Here is an 18,436-nt window from a genome sequence, read left to right on the forward strand (position 1 = left end):
TACTAGAACTAGAAAAGCAGTTTGAGAGCGCAGACCTCCGCCAAGGCAGACCAGTCCCCCCCCCCCCCACAAATCTGCACCAAAATGTAATCATTGGCTCCTTGTGCCAGAATCAACATTTCCTGAAAATTTCATCAGAATCCTTCCATAACTGTGAGTTATCTTGCACACAGACAAACACACACACAAACCAACCCAGATGAAAACAGAACCTCCGCCATCCTTGGCAAAGGTAACTACCGGACTTTCCGGACTGTAAGCCGCGCTCACCCCGTCTCCAACGTCTCACCATCGCTTCACTGATGCCAAGCTTACGTGCAGCAGCTCTATTTCCTTCATCAGCCAGATTGATCATTAGCCCAGAAAACATAAATTAGCTGCATCATTTTAGAGCAGCGGGTTCACAGTGTGTGGAAAGAAGTAGCGGCTTATGCACCCGAAAGTACGGTAGTAGAAAATAAGAGCTCAAATATAAAAATTGCCTTAATTTTTTTTTTTTTTTTTAAACAGTAAGAGTTAATTATTATAAGTTAGATGTTCAGTTTTTGACTTGTATGCCTTTACTTTAATATTAATTATTTCTGTATTCATTACTTTAACTTAGAGGATCAGTTCACCATTTTTCTAATGAAGTCAGAAATAGGTGATTTACGTTCGTACTGAATATATTTTAACGGGTACAGTGATGTTATTATATCGACCTTTAAAAAATCAATCAGTCATCCTCTAATGGAAGTGGCTTCTGTAAAAAATTCTTCAGTTTGTGGAACCTCATGTGTAAATGTAATCACATTAGTGTCATCCAGGATCATGAATAAAGGTTTTATGTGCTGGTTGTGGTTTTTCTCTCTAATTTGTGCTGTGTGTCTGCTTTGTCCCTATTGTTCCATGTTTTCTTGTTATTCAGGCACCATATCTGTGATCTACCTCATCAGCCTGGTTACGTATAAGGCCATCCGTCTCGGTTTCCACCTGGAGTTCCACTGGTTTGACTCCACCAAGCTTTTTGTTCCAGGTAAAAGGCCAGGTTCATATATGTTCAGTTGCTGGTGAGTGCATTTAAGAGAAAAAGGAAATGTGACAAAATGAAAAACTGTTTTTTACCCTCGGCCCTCGCTGTAGGGTATTGTCATCAGTTTGTCCGTCCGTCCGTCCGCATGTGCAAAAACTTTGGTGTGGACTGAAGGCCGAGGGTTTTCAAGTGCGGATACGTCATGCTTGTCAATGTGGGAGTTATTGTGTGGGTGTTTTTAAATACAATCTGATCTTTGAGACTTTTATTAGTCTCAGAATGAACTAGAAAAGCACTCAGAGAGCACAGACCTCCGCCAAGGCAGATCAGTGCCCCCCTGCAATCACCACCAAAATTTAATCATTTGTTCCTTGTGCCAGTATCAACATTTCCTGAAAATTTCATCCAAATCTGTCCATAACTTTTTGACTTATCTTGCTAACTAGCCAACAAACAAACAAACAAACCAACGCTGGCAAAATCATAAATGATCTATTCCTACTAGGGATGTAAACAATTAATCGACTATCAATTAATTGTCAATAAGGATTTGCTCAATTAAATTATGAATTGCCAGTTAATTGCCCTTTCCTCGGCGGGATTTGTGGTGTCAACAGTAGGGGGCGCCACTGCCCAAACTAGGCTTCTCCACTGGAATCTCGTTCCATCATGTCAGCCAGTGATGCAGTCAGAAATGCCCCTTTGTTCTAAACTGCCCCTCTTCAGATCCATTTATTTTATTGAATTTCTCTGCAGAATTTATTTAGTTCTACTACATAAAGGTCATTGCTTGTACTGTATCCAATGGTACAAGAAAACAATCATTAAGGAATATGACATGCTTTTTTCATAAAGTATATAAACAATATTTAGCTTTTATTCTTATAGACCCTATTGAAAGAGAAATTTAGGTTCTCAGGAAAATCACCACTTATCAATTAATCATCAGTCAATCGATAAGGTCAACCAACTAATGAATAATGAATACATTTCATAATTTGCATCCCTAATTCCTACCATGTTCTGTCTGAAATCTTTGGAAGAAGAAGAAGAAATAAACTTTTAATACAAACCCCTCACAGTGCTCCAGTGTTAGTCTGTTGGGCTGTGAAAAACTCGTCTAAACAGGACGGTCTTATATTTCATTGCTGTCTCTTTGTGTGTTTCCTCAGAGTTCAGACTGCTGTTTCCTCAGCTGACCGGCGTCCTCACTCTGGCCTTTTTCATTCATAACTGCATCATCACGTTGATGAAGAGCAACAAACACCAAGAAAACAACGTGAGCCTGGTTCCTGCAGAGCCTGTTCTACACTGTCCAGCATTCATGTGGACTCGCTCACCCACATGTGCGTGTGTTTGGGTGTTTGCAGGTACGAGACCTGTCTGTGGCCTACCTCCTGGTAGGTCTCACCTACCTGTACGTGGGAGTGTTGATTTTCGCTGCGTTCCCTTCACCTCCGCTCTCCAAAGAATGCATCGAACCAGTAAGAAACACATTCAGTTTTTACTGCTTTCGCCTAGATGCTTTAACCATATTTCCACTTTCATCACATGTGCTTTTCATGGACAGTGGTATGAAAAGGTTTTAAAATGTATGAAGACATTTTACAGTGAAGAGGCACTGCCATAATTTAGAACTGACTTCACCTTCTGTGTAAAATGTCTGAGTTCTGTTCATACAAAACATGAACAAAGTCAGTTTGATCCTTCAGACCAGGGCTGTCAAAGCCATTTTAGTTCAGGTTCCACATTCAACCCAGTATGACCTGAAGTGGTCTAGACCAGTAAGATAAGAACATGTAAATGATGTCAACTCCAAACTTGTCTCTATGTTTTAGTGTGTAAAAGACATTATGAAATTGTCTACATGTGCAAATTATCCTTTAAAAATGTGACTAATGCAAACAACCTGAAAATAAGTGCAATTTTAACAACATTGTGTCTCAGTTGTTCATATTTATTTAGTGTATTCATGTGTATTTTTGTGGAAGGATAGTTTGGTGATGTAAATACTTTCATGTAATTTTACTTTTTTATGCTAAAACAAAGAGAAACATTTGGAGTTGGAGTCATTATTTATAGGTTATTATTATAGTATTTTAACCCTTTACTCATAGAAATACTCTGAAATTCAAAATTTCAACCTTAGTGTGTTATTGGAGGACAGAACAAGACTTTCATACTTGTGTGTGTGTGTGTGTGTGTGTGTGTGTGTATTATGTAGAAAATGAAGGTCAGAAGAAAAATGTACGTAAGGTGAAAAGAACCTCACTTTTAGAACATTAGACCTCCATGTGTGCTGGTCCAGACCCCTGTCCACATCCACATGACCCCTTTGAACATCAGCCCTTACATTAGTTCCATTAGAGGTGGACCTGACAGACCCTGGAGACCACATTGGACCTGACAGACCCTGTAGACCACATTGGACCTGACAGACCCTGTAGACCACATTGGACCTGACAGACCCTGTAGACCACATTGGACCTGACAGACCCTGTTGACCACATTGGACCTCAGATTGTTGACTCACTATCGTCACAGTAATTGTTGCCATCACTGTTTTGTAATGTATATGAAAATTACCAAAAATAGTCACTTGCCCGATAAAGGGTTAATGATCTGATCCACTTCAGATTGAATTGTTCTATATGTGGAACCTTGAATTAAAATGGTTTTGACATCCTTGATCTTCAGGGTAATGTTTTTTGAATTTCACAAATTGGTCCCACTGGCCATAGTGGACCATTTGGTGGACCAGTTTTGGCCTCCGGGCCATATGTTTGACACCCCCATCTAGTTGTGATTTGACTTTTAAGGATTCAAACCAAGGACGTGTACAGTGTTATTGTGAGCTTCTCAGATGCATCCATCCGTCTGTTTGTCCGTCTGTTTGTTGCTCTCCTTTACATATAAAAGTGTAATGTTACTGGGAGGTTTGCAGAAGTGAAACTGCTTTGTGTTCAGCGGCTGCATCTATTGCCACGTTTCCACTACGTGGAACCCAGCTCGACTCGACTCGGTTTTCCTGCAGACTGTTTCCATTACAGGATACTACTGACATTATAGTACCTGGTCGTCATAGCGATGTGGTGCGTTATTTCCGTGTCGTCTGTTCAGAGACTTGCTGAAAACTCACTCGTTGCGTGTTGTCTCGCTGAATTTTTATTTCGGCCACCACAGACTGATCTCCTGGACTCCATGGTGTAGTTTTGGGCTGTTATGTGGATTAATGTACCGACAGATTTACTGTCCACTAACGCATCTGTTTTTTCTAAAATGGTGGGTCACAGAGAAAACTGTCTGACCAATCAGTGGTCTGCAGTGTTATACGTCACAGTTTAGTATCGCTTGGAACCTCGGCGGAGCTGATACCAAAAAACTAGTACTGGGTACCAGATTCCAGGTCCTTTTTCATAATGAAAACACAAAAAGGCTGAGCCGAGTTGAGTCCAGCCAGTACCACACAGTGGAAATGCAGCATATGTGGAGCAGAAGAGCGTGGTGCCTGTCATTATGGACTGAAAACTGTGGTCAAAAAAGCACCAGTTACCTCTCTTTGCTTCTCTACTCATTAACTGAAGCTACTTTCATTCCATTTCAACAACAGCTGTCAGTATATCAAGGGTCAAGAGGTCACGAGGTGTGACGGATCATTAAAGGGTCAGTGCTCCCTTTGGTTTCCGCCTCTAAACTGTCAAACGCCAAATTAACTGGTCTGAGCAGAATTCATCTTAGTGAGCAGTGCAGACCTGTGAGAAGTGCACATGTTCTGTTGGGTTTTGTAGAAAACACATGTGAGGGTCCATGTTTTGTGCACGTGCTGCATGAGCAAAGCTGTCCAGGAGCTGTTCCTGCCCTCGCTGTGTGTTTATACACAGGGTTGTCCACAAAGTCTGTTTACAATTTAATACAATTATTACAAAGGAACTGATGAGACAGGTTCATCAGATTTGTTCTATGTACTACAGTGGTTATTAGGGCTGTGTATCAGCAAGAATCTGGTGATACGATACAAATCACAATACTAGGATTATGATACGATATATCACAATATATCATGATACTGTTAAAAAGACAATTTTTTGTTGTTTCTTTTGAAAAATGATTATTTCCTTGAAGAATTGAATTCCAGCAGAAATCTGCACAAATACTAAACACATTTTTATTGATCCCAACAGGATCTAATGTTCTATCAGCAATGTTCAAACTGTGTGCAAACTGAAATTGTGTTTTACAGACATTCCAGTTTCAGATCCTGTTCCAATGTTCAGATTCTATTAGTTCACAACTAACATCAGAACAGGATTTGAGTTCAATCCAACAAAGGACGAACATCTGCCTCTCAGACAGAAAAAAGTGCTTTAGGATGATTCAAATAACCAGTATTTAATAAAACAGTGTTAAATAATAATAATAAAATATAAACAATAAAGAAAAACAAAAATGAACCTCCACAATATCTGCATTTGAATAAATACCTAAAAATGTCGATACAGTACTTTTTAATATCGATACAGTTCGTGAGATAAAATATGGGCGATATACTGCAGAACTGATATTTCTTACAGCCCTCATGGGTTTTTAAAGTTTTTAATCACATTGTGGGATCATGTTCAGTCGAATCATTGGTCCATTTTTCTTCAGCAACAGATCAATTAGTGCAAATGTTGACCTTTGACCTTTGGACTGAATATGTGTGTTACCACAACTGGACGACCTTCAACCAACCATCATTTTCCAGGTAGATGGTGCACCACCACATTGGGTTCTGAATGTTGGTGGGTTCTAAATCACCCATTTACACACCTGTGGACTGGAAGGGATGGTTCAATTCCCTGGACACCTCGTTCATCACATATCACTGCCCTGGATTAGTTTCTATGGGGTTATGGCAAAGATACCGTCTATTGAACAAAGATATGGGATATCAACGACCTGAAACCAAAGATCACTGATGCTATTGACACCACTCGTCGCTTTTCCATTGACTCTCAAATTGTGCAAATATAACTTGCACATAAAAATTTACCTCATGGAAAAACGACAATTTCACCAAAACTAGTTTTACAATTAAAAGAAATGTGTGGGTATGTGTGGACACACCAGGAAACTGAATTATTTTTTAATTTCGTACAGGATAGAGGGGTAATATATAATAATAATGAATATATCTGTAAATCAACACCACATTTACATTTGCCGCTATGCTTATGGAATGACTTGACTTGTGTTTGAATTTCACCTTGAAAAATGTGTATGAATCCTGATAAATGACCCATAGTAAGTTTGAATCATCTCTTTAACTTTACACTCGTTGTCCAGATTGCAGTTGATCAGTCTGGTCTCCAGTGGGAGCTACTGGTTTGAACAGAACAAACACACTGTGGTTCCAGTTCCGTTTCTTCTTTCAGATCACATACTGTGGCTCTAACGTGGTTCACGTTGGTATTGGTGTGTTTCTGTCGTCTACTTCCTTCCATAGTTTCATTTCCATCTGTGGGTTTTCTTCTCTCCCTGCAGAACTTCTTGGATAACTTCCCCAGCAGTGATGTGATGGTGTTTGTGGCTCGGACCTGCCTCTTGTTCCAGATGATCACCGTCTACCCTCTGCTGGGATACCTGGTCCGGGTCCAAATGATGGGACAGCTTTTTGGCAACCACTACCCCAGGTACCGCTGTCCCCACTGAACCATACTGAAAATAACATGATGGTCAAGAGCTGTAAATGTTAGGCCTGTAACGGTCCACATACTGAACCGAACCGTTTCAGTACACACCTGTTCAGTTCAGTCCACAGCTGGACCCAAACAGCACAGTCTGATGAGGAAAAGAAAAACGAACGAAAGACGTCGGTCAAAGCGGAACTTTAAATCTGTGTCAAGTTTCACACGAAGTACTGAAGGGAGCGCACACTGACCCAAATACGAAGAGTAGCTGATATAAATTAAAAAAAAAAATAATATGATGTGAACCTGGAAGGAAGAGACTGAAGACCCTCCACCCTCAGTCCAGTCCAGTTTGGATCACGCATGTTCAGATGAAAGACAACAACGAAGAAAGAGACGATAGAAGAAGAACGTTGTTTACCGCCAATGAAGTACGGGAGTTCTAAAAGACTTACACCTGCTGCGCTCACTCTCTCACTCTCTCTCTCTGTCTCTCTCTGTCTCTCTCTTTTTCTCTCTCTCTCTCTCTCTCCCTCTCTCTCTCTCTGTCTTTCCCTCTCTCTCTCTCCATCTCTCTCTGTCTCTCTCTTTCTCTCTCTCTCTCCCTCACACTCTCTCTCCATCTCTCTCTCTCTGTCTGTCTCTCTCTTTCTCTCTCTCTCTCTCTCTCTCTCTCTCTCTCTGTCTCTCTCTCTCCCTCACACTCTCTCTCCATCTTTCTCTCTCTCTGTCTCTCTCACTCTCTCTCTGTCTCTCCCTCTCTCTCTCACTCTTTCTCTGTGTCTCTCTGTCTGTCTGTCTCTCTCTCTCTCTCTTTCTCCATCTCTCTCACTCTCTCTGTCTGTCTGTCTCTCTCTCTCTCTCTCTCTCTCTCTCACACACACACACGCACGCACGCACACACACACACACCACACACACACCCACACCACACACACACACACACCCACACACACACACACACACTGTATAACAGAGGAATAGAACCAGGAGTTGTTCGTTGAAAGTGTAACATCATCACAGAGTCAGTCATGTTATAATAAAATAACAAATACATAAAGTAGCCCTCAGTACAAACAGTTTGAAGTATTACAGCAGGTCTTGTGTTTCACTGAGGGCCATGTACTTAAAAATAATCGTACAATGTAAGAAAATGGTACATTTATGGTCAGCCTTGTACATAACACCAAAATCAGGTGCCGATAAAAGGACAGAATAGTTTGTTTCTTATAGGGGTCCGGTATTAAACATTCTAATACTTTGATAATGGTTTGGGTCCCCAGTACATGGAGGTTTTAGTGCTCAGTCTGTCTATCATCATTTTCTTTCACCTGGATAACTGGAGAACGTTCAGTTCTTTTCCTCTAACTTCAGTTTTGATCAGCTTCGTGCTCAAGTGCTGACTTTTCTTCTTGCGTCGTTGTCCGTGCCGTGTTGTCGTTTTGGCCGTCGTCTGGTCACAGTTCAGTTTTTCTGTATATTTTATCGACTGACTCAAGGAGCTGTTTACTGAAAACACTCGACTTCTCTGCTGTCGATGTGTAAAGTCAATAACACCAACAGAACATCAGTAACAAGTACCAGGGTTTGTTCTTTTTTCTTGGGGACATGGTGTCATCTTGTGCTTCTTGTGTAATTACATCTCTGTTCATGTCAATATATGTGTTAGTAACATCTGACTGTACAGTTAACAGTGGCGGCTCGTCAATACAGGGTCGGCACCATATGAATATGTAAATAACCAAACTATAGACAATACAGGCTGTGAGTATTGTATATAATCTGCATTCAGGGGTAGTTTAAACATGTTTCTGGTGGTTTAGTGAGCAGTCATCTGGTGTGTTTCCTGTTTGGGGTGAAAAAATCTGCACCTGAGGCTCTCCTTTTAGACATAGACATATATAGGCATATAGAAAAGTAGACATAGGCAGTGAAACATATAGAAATATAGACATATAAATATAGATATATAGACATAGAAATATAGACATATAGACATTGAAACATATAGAAATATAGACATATAGATATAGATATATAGACATTGAAACGTATAGAAATATAGACATAGAAACATATAGAAATATGGACATAGACATATAGACATGAACATAAATATATAGATATAGACATATAGACATAGATGTATAAACATATAGACGTATACACATAGATGTGTAGACATATAGATGTATAGACATATAGGCATATAGACATGGACATTCAGATATATAGACATATAAATATATAGATCTAGACACATATAGACATAGACGTGTAGATATATAGACGTATAGACATAGACGTATAGATATAAAAACATATAGATATAGATGTGCAGACATATAGATATAGACATATAGACATATAAATATAGACCACATAGACATATAGACATAGATGTGCAGACATGTAGATATAGACACACATAGACATATAGACATTGAAACGTATAGAAATATGGACATAGACATATAGACATACAGACCTGATCAAAATCTTAAGACCAGTTGAAAAATAGCTAGAATTGACCTTTTTGAACATTTGGATCTTAATGAGGTTTTAAGTAGAGCTACAATCTACAAAAGCAAGAAGGGGGAGTGAGACAAAAAGCACTTTGAAAAAGTCATTTATTGAAAACAACAAGTAAACTGAAATAGGCTGTTTATCAGCTGATCAAAAGTTTAAGACCATCGCTCAAAAAATTACAAAAAACTCTCCAAACCAGAACAAAAAATGTTCTCAGTAGGACTCAGTAATGAGTAGCTTCACCGTTCTTGTTAATCACTTCATAAATTCCTTTGGCCATGCTTGATGCCAGTGTTTCCAGGAGGCTGGTGGGAACATTGCTCCAAGTGGTGAAGATGGCTTCACCAAGGGCATCAACTGTGTGGAACTGATGGCCATTTTTATAAACTTCCTTTGCCATCCATCCCCAAATGTTCTCTATGGGATTTAAATCAGGGGAACATACGGGATGGTCCAAAAGAGTGATGTTCTTCTCCCTGAAGAAGTCCTTGGTCAAGCGAGCATTGTGAACTGCAGCGTTGTCCTGTTTTTAAACCCAGCTGTTCCCACACAGACCAGGGCCCTCAGTCATGAGGGACGCCCGCTGCAACATCTGCACGTAACCGGCCGCCGTTTGACCACCCTGCACCACCTGAAGCTCCAGTGTTCCACTGAATGAAAAAGCACCCCAGATCATGATGGACCCCCCTCCACTGTGCCGGGTAGAAAACATCTCAGGTGGGATCTCCTTGTCGTGCCAGTAACGTTGGAAGCCATCTGGACCGTCGAGATTCCATTTTTTCTCATCAGAGAATAAAACTTTTTTCCACCTTTCAGTGTCCCATGTTTGATGCTCCTGGCAAAGTCTAAACGGGCAGTTTTGTGGCGTTGGAGGAGATGAGGTCTTTGAATTGTTTTTTTGTTTTTGAAACCCTTTTCCCGCAGATGCCGTCTGATGGTTATTGCGCTGCAGTCTGCACCAGTAAGGGCCTTCAGTTGGGTGGAGGACCGCCCTGTGTGTTGACGGACAGTCAATGGGATCCTCCGGCTCAGCGCAGGTGTAATTTTTTTGGGTCTACCACTTGACTTTTTTGTTCCATAATGCTCAGGATCTGTCCAAAAATGTAGAATGACTGTCTTACTGCGTCCAACCTCAGCAGCAATGGCACGCTGCCAGAGGCCTCGCTTATGCAGCTGGACGATCCGACCACGTTCAAGAAGAGAAAGCTTCTGAGCTTTAGCCATCAGGAGGGCATGACCGTGTGAATGCCCGACAGAAAATGAGAATTTTGAGCAGATTTTGGCTTTTATAGCCTGTGGTCTTAAACTTTTGATCAGCTGATAAACAGCCTATTTCAGTTTACTTGTTGTTTTCAATAAATGACTTTTTCAAAGTGCTTTTTGTCTCACTCCCCCTTCTTGCTTTTATATATTGTAGCTCTACTTAAAACCTCATTAAGATCCAAATGTGCAAAAGGTCAATTCTAGCTATTTTTCAACTGGTCTTAAGATTTTGATCAGGTCTGTGTATGTATAAACATAGACGTATACACATAGATGTATAAACATAAAGATGTATAGATGCATAGACATATAGACATGGACATTCAGATAATAGACATATAAATATTTAGATCTAGACATATATAGACATAGACATGTAGATATAAAAACATATAGATATAGATGTTCAGACATATAGATATAGACACATGGTGGGTCCATGGTGGGGCGGGTGGGCCAGTCCATGATGGGGCGGGCCAGTCCATGATGAAAAAATAACCAAATCATTCTTTCTGTGTTTTCTCTCTGCAGTTTCTGCCACGTCCTGTTACTGAATATCATTATTGTTGGAGCTGGAGTCCTGATGGCCAAGTTTTATCCCAATATTGGATCAATTATACGGTAAATATAATACTGTTCAGTTCTACAGTGTGAAATACTAATCAGGAAAGTCGTGTAAATATGAAAAAAAAACATGAGATACTCACAGTTCCAACTAACATAAAGTCTTTGATACGTTTAGACTGACACCCTTTGTCATTTTTGAGCCACTTTTGAACCTTACTCTGCAGAAAGAATATTTGAAAGAAGTGTTTCAGTACCATTACTTGACAATCACCGCCCCCCTCTCTTTTTTCACTTTTTTTTTTTAGCTTATTTCTTTGGTTCATGGTCTTATTTTCAACCAACATGGACCAAAACATTCACATCTGTCATTTAGTGAACTGTGGTATTTCATTACAGTCCAAGTTGGTGTTTTTTGCCTTTAATCTGTCAGAAATAATATGGAAGAATCTGAAGTTTGACAGAGAAGCAGAACCACGGTGCTGCAGTTTCAGCTTTTATGTATTCCATAGATTTTTTATTAGTAATCTTTTATTTTTTATTAGTAAGCTTTAATTGGTGATTTGTTTTTTTGTTTGTTTGTTTATTGTGGTGCTAAAGGGCACACTGTAACTCAGTGTTTTTCAACCTTGGGGTCGGGACCCCACATGGGGTCGCCTGGACTTCAAATGGGGTCACCTGGAATTTCTAGTAATTGATAAAAATAAAATTTAAAAAAATTCCTAAAAAAAAATATATGTTGAGTTGACAGAGCCAATCCCAATCCATAGCAGACAAACTGTGAGTCTGAAACTGCAGCACTGTGGTTCTGTTTATGTGTTAAATGTTCATTGTGGTCAGTTTCAGATGCTGCAGCTTGGATCTTGTTTGTTCAGTATTAATTGTCCTCCTTGTAAATCACAGCTGGACTGACTGGACAGATCCTGACCAAGGAAAATCCAATTCTCACTTTGTGCAGTAATCTACACCTGGATTTACTGCCTCTGTCCACAATAATATACATTATATAGACTAAATGTCCTCTAACATTAACCTGTATTTGAAACATAGTATAGAAAACTATTACATGATCAAAGACAAATTAATTTTAGCCAAAAAAAAAAAAAGTCTGTTTCGAATGTTTTGGGTCGTCATAAATTTGTGAAAATAAAATGGGTCAGGGGTAAAAAAAGGTCGGGAACCACTGCAGTAACTGGTCGGTCTTATGGCTAATGGCACAGACTGGTTTGTTTTCCCCGTCGGCTCTAACCGGATGTGACGTTTGCGGTCTTTCTTGTTGTTGCCGACTGTGTCTTTGCTCTACAGGGGTTTTTCAGGTTCCTGAGGTTTGCAGTATTTGCTCGTTTATTGTGTCAAATGCAGACTTTATTCATGTCCAATGAGTCCAGTCCATCCAAAACCTTTCTAACTCAGTGGTTTCCTCGTGCAGATGTTCTTCTGACTCTTGTACTGAAGTTCTCCATGTTTCCCTGCAGGTTCTCCGGTGCCACATGCGGTCTGGCTTTAGTGTTCATCTTTCCGGCCTTGGTCCACATGATCTCTTTGAAACGACAGGGGGCGCTGTCCTGGCCCTCAGCCGTCTTCCACACTTTCTTGATTCTGCTGGGAATCGCCAACCTGGTGGCTCAGTTCTTCATGTAGAAAAGACGCAGGATTAAACATTACATGATCACTCTAGTGGAACTTGAGTAGCTGTGGTTTGTCAACTTTCATGTACCAGGAAAAACCACAGCCATCTAGGATCTGTCACTTTTACCGCTTTTATCCTTTTACATTCATTATGCCAGGGCTGTCAGACTCATTTTAGTTCAGTTCCACATTCAGCCAAATCTGATCTGCAGTGGGCCGAACCAGTAAAATAATAACAGAATAATATAGAAATAATGTCCACTGCAAATGTTTGTCTCTGTTTTAGTGAAAAAAAAAAAAACACCCACGAAATTATGAAAATATTTACTTATACTTATAAACTATCCAAACAAAAAAGATGATTTCTTAAGAAAAATAAGTGCAATTTTAACAATATTCTGCCTCAGCTTATCATGTCTACATGTGTATTATGGAATGGATCTACAAAGACAAGATAATATAAATAATGTCATCTCCAAACTTTCCTCTATGTTTAAGAGCGAAAAAAGTAAAACTATGCAATGAAAATGTTTACATCTGCCAACTATCCTTTAAAACAATGTGAATAACATGAACAAACTGAAATTTCTTAAGAAAACTAAGTGCAATTTTAACAATATTCTGTCTCAGTTTGTCATTTAAACGTGTAAATTACAACTATCAGATCACAGTGGATCAACAAATACACACAACATTTAATAACAGGCAGAATATTGTTAAAATTACACTTCAGACATTTTAAAATGTTCATATTTGTTCAGGTTATTCGTGTTTTTGTGAAATGTTGGTTTGTTTTAGTGTAAATACAGTAAAACGACATGAAAATGTTTGTATTTACACGGACAAAAATGTGGAGTTGTGATCGTTTCTATGTTATTCTGATAGTATTTGACTGATCCGACCCACTGCAGATTAAACTGGTCTGAATGTGGAACCTGAACTAAAATGATTCATATCTTCAGTGTAATTTTTGCATTTTATACATTCATTCCAGGGCCGGACTGGACCCTTTGGTGGGCCGGATTTGGCCCCTGGGACACATGTTTGACACCTGTGATGTATGCCATCTAGCTCCCGTTATTGCAGTCATATAAAATATTCCATACACATAATTTCCACCATAATAATGCTGGTTTTTCAGGTCCATGCTGATCGTAGACCTGTCCTCACATGCCGTTCACAGACACTTTGTTGACAGTGTGTCTTTAGCAGCAGCAGGTGGGGCCGCCATTATGGAATAAAGGACGACTGGGGTGAAAGGTGGGGCTTTGTGTTTAAAGCTGGCGTTAAACATTGAACAATATTACTGTGATTTATTAGATTTATACCAGAGGCAGGAAGTGGCACTGCAATAAAACCTGTTATGCTGCGTTTCCACGACGTGATATTGGCTTGACTCGACTCGACTCAGCCTTTTTGTGTTTCCGTTACGAAAAAGGACCTGGAATCTGGTACCTGGTACTAGTTTTTTGGTCTCACCTCCGCTGAGGTTCCAGGACTGGGGACCAGATACTAAAAGGTGACACTGTGTAAACACTGCAGACCTCTGATTGGTCAGAGTCGTCTCTGTGCCCCGCCCTTTTACAAAAACAGATGCAGAAGTTTACAGTAAATCTGTCAGTAGGTGAATCCACATGATGACAGTAAACTGTAAAACTACACCATGGTTTGTCCAGGAGGTTCAGACAGAAAAATTCAGCAGGAGTTTGACGAGACAACAGGCAACGAGCGAGTTTATCAGCAACTCTGAGCAGACGACACAGAAGTAACGCACCGTATCGCTATGACAACCAGGTACCGTAAAGTGGGTAGTATCCTGGAATGGAAACGGTCTGGAATAGGACCTGGTACCAGAGCGGAGTCGAGCCGAGCCGGTTCATGTAGTGGAAACGCAGCAATATTCACCTGGATTTACTAGAAAATATGTTGTATTTCACTTCATCACCAGCAGGGGGAGCTGACTTCAAAACTGCAACAGTAGTGACATGACTCACCAGTAGGAGTCACTGCTGCATACACATGATTACTGATACGTAAACTAGGGCTGTGTATCGGCAAGAATCTGGCAATATGATACAAATCACAATACTAGGATCACGATACGATATATCACAATACATCATGTTACTGTTAAAAGGCAATTTTTTGTATTTGTTTCTTTTTTTTTTATTATTTCCTGGAAAAATGGAATCACAGTGGAAATCTGCACAAATACTAAACATTTGATCCCAACAGGATCTAATGTTCTATCACCAAATGTTCAAACTGTGTTCAAACTGAAATTCTGTTTTCCAGACATTCCAGTTTCAGATTCTGTTCAAATGTTCAGATTCTATTAGTTCACAACTAACATCAGAACAGGATTTGAGTTCAATCCCAAACAAAGGAACCAACAGCTGCCTCTCAGACAGAAAAAAGTGCTTTTGGGATGATTCAAATACATTTTTTGGGGAGAAAACAGTGTTAAATAATAATAAATAAGATATAATCAATAAAGAAAAACAAAAATTAATCTCCGCCCTATCTGAATTTGAATAAATACCTAAAAATATCGACAGTACTTTTTAATATTGATACAGTTTTGTGAAATGAAATATCACGATATTTTCAAACACCCCTAATATAAATAGAACATAATGAAAACATGATCAGTCTAACAAATGAAATATTATAATTACCATGACAGGAGGGTTGGATCTTGTTTAAGGATGGCGTCCCCTACTGGTGAAAAATAATTATATGATTTTTAAATAATAAATCCAGATTAATACATTTAACCTACAGCAATATTGTTCAGTGTTTCATGTCCACTTCAGGCTGTTCTGTTGAAGGTTTTCATGTCATATTCAGTATCGCTCTCATTTACTCTGCAGTACTTACAGAACTTATTATCACGGATTGTTTGACTGTACATACAAAGCTTTACTTGCTGGATTTTGTGAACATATAGACCGCAGGGAATTATTTTACTAACTTTTTGATGATGTAAACCATATGTTGTATGCACCTTTGACATAGTCTTTTAATTTTTATGAGTAGTCTTGATTTATTTGTTTAATGTGTTTACATGATGGATTTTTCTAGATGCTATTTTACTAATTATAGGATAGACAAAGGGAATATGGTTGTAAAAAATAAACCTACTTAAGAGAACAGTCTTTTCCTGTTTTAATTGAATTGTCCTGTTCATACACCAGGCATCATATGCTTTCAAACTGCAGCTTATTATTATTATTATTATTATCATCATTATTATTATTATTATCATCATCATCATTATTATTATTATTATTATTATTATTATTATTATTATTATTATTCCCTATTATTTGGGGACCTGAAGTAATGCTGCGTTCCCGGCCATTTTTTGAACCCGTAAGTCACGACTTCAAATCACGACTCACGACTTTGTAACATTTCAGGCAAGTCACACCAAACTGCCTGAGCGCAAGGAATTGTGGGAGTTAGATGTAAACAAACCAGCATGGTGGACTGTACTTTATGCTCATTTCTAGTCATTTCTGTCCCAAAGGTGTTTGTTCTTTGCTTATTTGAGGGAAACAGAGGAGGGCAAACGGCGCGTAAGGACAGAGAAGCTGTTCTGCCTTTGATGTTCTTTGTATGTTTGGATTCGTATTTGGTTTTAATTTATTCTTGCATTCATTGGACTGAAAACTAGCTAACACAAGAGCAGCTGCTGATTATACAGAACATTTGCATTTAAATAGTATCAGATCAATACCTTATTTTAATAAACAATCTGCATAAACGCCACATCCATGGGGGGGCGCCACTGCTACGTGACGTCAGAACTCAGAACTGGGAGAACATGGATCTAGTACGAGTTCAGGTGGAAGTCACAGGTTTGACTGAACATTCCAGTGCATTTACACCAGTAGAAGGATGGAAGAACAGCAGTTACGGGTGGACTGGAACGCAGCATAAGTCTCAAAGTATGAAGTGTAATACCACTGGTGACCACTAGAGTCCGCCTGACTTTCAGTTTTCAACTTTTCTCATATTCAAATTAATATTCAAGTAAAACATGATATTTTCCAGGTTTTTACTTCACAAGCTGTACATAAATACTAAACACGAAGGAGACTGGACAGTTTAGTGAAGAATAATGGTGTTGACACTGCTGGATGTGACAATAGCCCTGATGACTGACAGGTGGAAACTGGTGATTGACAGTGTTGAAGACAGTCAGTCGTGCACCTGGGAACCAATCAGGACCTAACTGTCACATGTTACTACACAGACTCTAGACAAAGTGTGGCGTTGTTACATAATGAGGTGAAAAAGTATTACATTTATTACATTTTGCACCGTTTTTACACAATGTGACACCACATACGTCACTAACGCAGTCGTCATGTCAGCTGACAGGACCAGAAGCCTCCTCTTACTGTTTGGTCTGCTGTCTTAGAATAACTGTCTGCCTGATATGAGGCTGAAAATCACCCCCCCCACAATGAGATAATATGGGTCAATTATACATTTCCTTAATCCTTCCAACCTTTTTTGGTTCGTGACTCCATTTTAACATCACAAATTTCTGGCGACTCTAGACATTCAAAACTGAGACTTTTTTTTTTGTTGCTAAAATTAATTTGTTTTTGTTATATGTTTTGTTTTGTTTTTGTTGCTATACTATGTTGCAAATAAATGTTAAGTTTACAGGACATTTAGGTTATATAATGTACATTTTTATTAGTAAGTTTTAATTTTTTTTTTTATCAGTTCAGTGCTTCAGTTTCAGCTTCAGAGTTCGTCATGTCTTTTATGTCTCTCTCAACTCACCATATACTTTTTTATTAGTAAGTTGTTTTTTTTAAATCAATTACTAGAAATTTCAGGCGACCCCATGTGGGGTCCTGACCCCAAGGTTGAAAAACCCTGCCGTAGAGTCATGCCAGTATTGCAGTGTTTGTATTTTGTATCTCTGATGCTTCCTGATGCCACAGGACTAAAAGAAAAGACATGATTTAGGTGAAAACAGTAGGAAAATGTGTGTGACTAAAAGTTTGAAGAGCTCCAGTGTCTACTGTCCTTGTCAAAAGTATTCACAAAAGAGCTCAAATGAAAGCCCAGAGTGTCCCCTTTAAAATGACACCAAATATATTAATATAAAACATTGAAACATGTCCTCAATCAGGGCCAATACCAAGAAGGCACCAGTGTCAAAAATGTATTTTTTCAATGGAGGTGGGCGACTTTAACAGCTGATAACAGCAGTTTAGCTCAAAGGATTCAAAGGAGTTTATTTATCATTCCATCACAGAGAAAGAACGAAACTTGTTACTGAGGACCTGTATTATAGCAATATAGAGTAAAAAATAAATAAATGAATACATTAACATCAGCTATAATCTAAGGCTAATTTAAAAAATAAAGTCAAATATACATCTAAAATTTAGCTTTAAAATACCGACATAGAATAATGGCACATTTACAACCATGGAAAACACAGTCTATCGGCATAAATAACAGGAGCTGGAGAAGCCGCTGCACCGCCACAGCTGGCCCTTTCATATACGGCCCTTATGTTCCAGATCTCATCTACACATGTGCACTGCGTATCTGTCAGAGTATGAGACAATGGCGGCTAGTATGAAGCAGAAGAAACGAACAGGCAGGAATACATTCATGTGAACAGTAGTGATAAGTGCACATTCATTGTATTCTTCAGGATTGGTGAAACAGGTCATTTAGCACTGATTAACAATTATTCCAGAACGTCTAATATGCACGGCTTTCTTTAATAGAA

At 39.1% G+C, this 18,436-nt stretch overlaps 1 protein-coding gene across 2 annotated transcripts in view; it reads left to right on the forward strand.

The window, feature by feature from the left end:
• slc38a9 (solute carrier family 38 member 9) overlaps positions 1 to 12,928 on the forward strand; it is a 39,848-nt gene extending 26,920 nt beyond the window's left edge. For both annotated transcript variants that reach the window (XM_030149060.1, XM_030149059.1), the window contains exons 10-15: positions 908 to 1,015; positions 2,185 to 2,291; positions 2,383 to 2,496; positions 6,536 to 6,684; positions 11,005 to 11,094; positions 12,513 to 12,928. In XM_030149060.1, coding sequence (XP_030004920.1) covers positions 908 to 1,015; positions 2,185 to 2,291; positions 2,383 to 2,496; positions 6,536 to 6,684; positions 11,005 to 11,094; positions 12,513 to 12,678 — 734 coding nt within the window. In that variant the 3' untranslated portion in view covers positions 12,679 to 12,928. The remainder of the gene's footprint in view (positions 1 to 907; positions 1,016 to 2,184; positions 2,292 to 2,382; positions 2,497 to 6,535; positions 6,685 to 11,004; positions 11,095 to 12,512) is intronic.
• The last annotated feature ends 5,508 nt before the right edge of the window (positions 12,929 to 18,436 follow it).

Source organism: Sphaeramia orbicularis, chromosome 12, assembly GCF_902148855.1.
Source record: "Sphaeramia orbicularis chromosome 12, fSphaOr1.1, whole genome shotgun sequence".
Lineage (NCBI taxonomy): Eukaryota > Metazoa > Chordata > Actinopteri > Kurtiformes > Apogonidae > Sphaeramia > Sphaeramia orbicularis.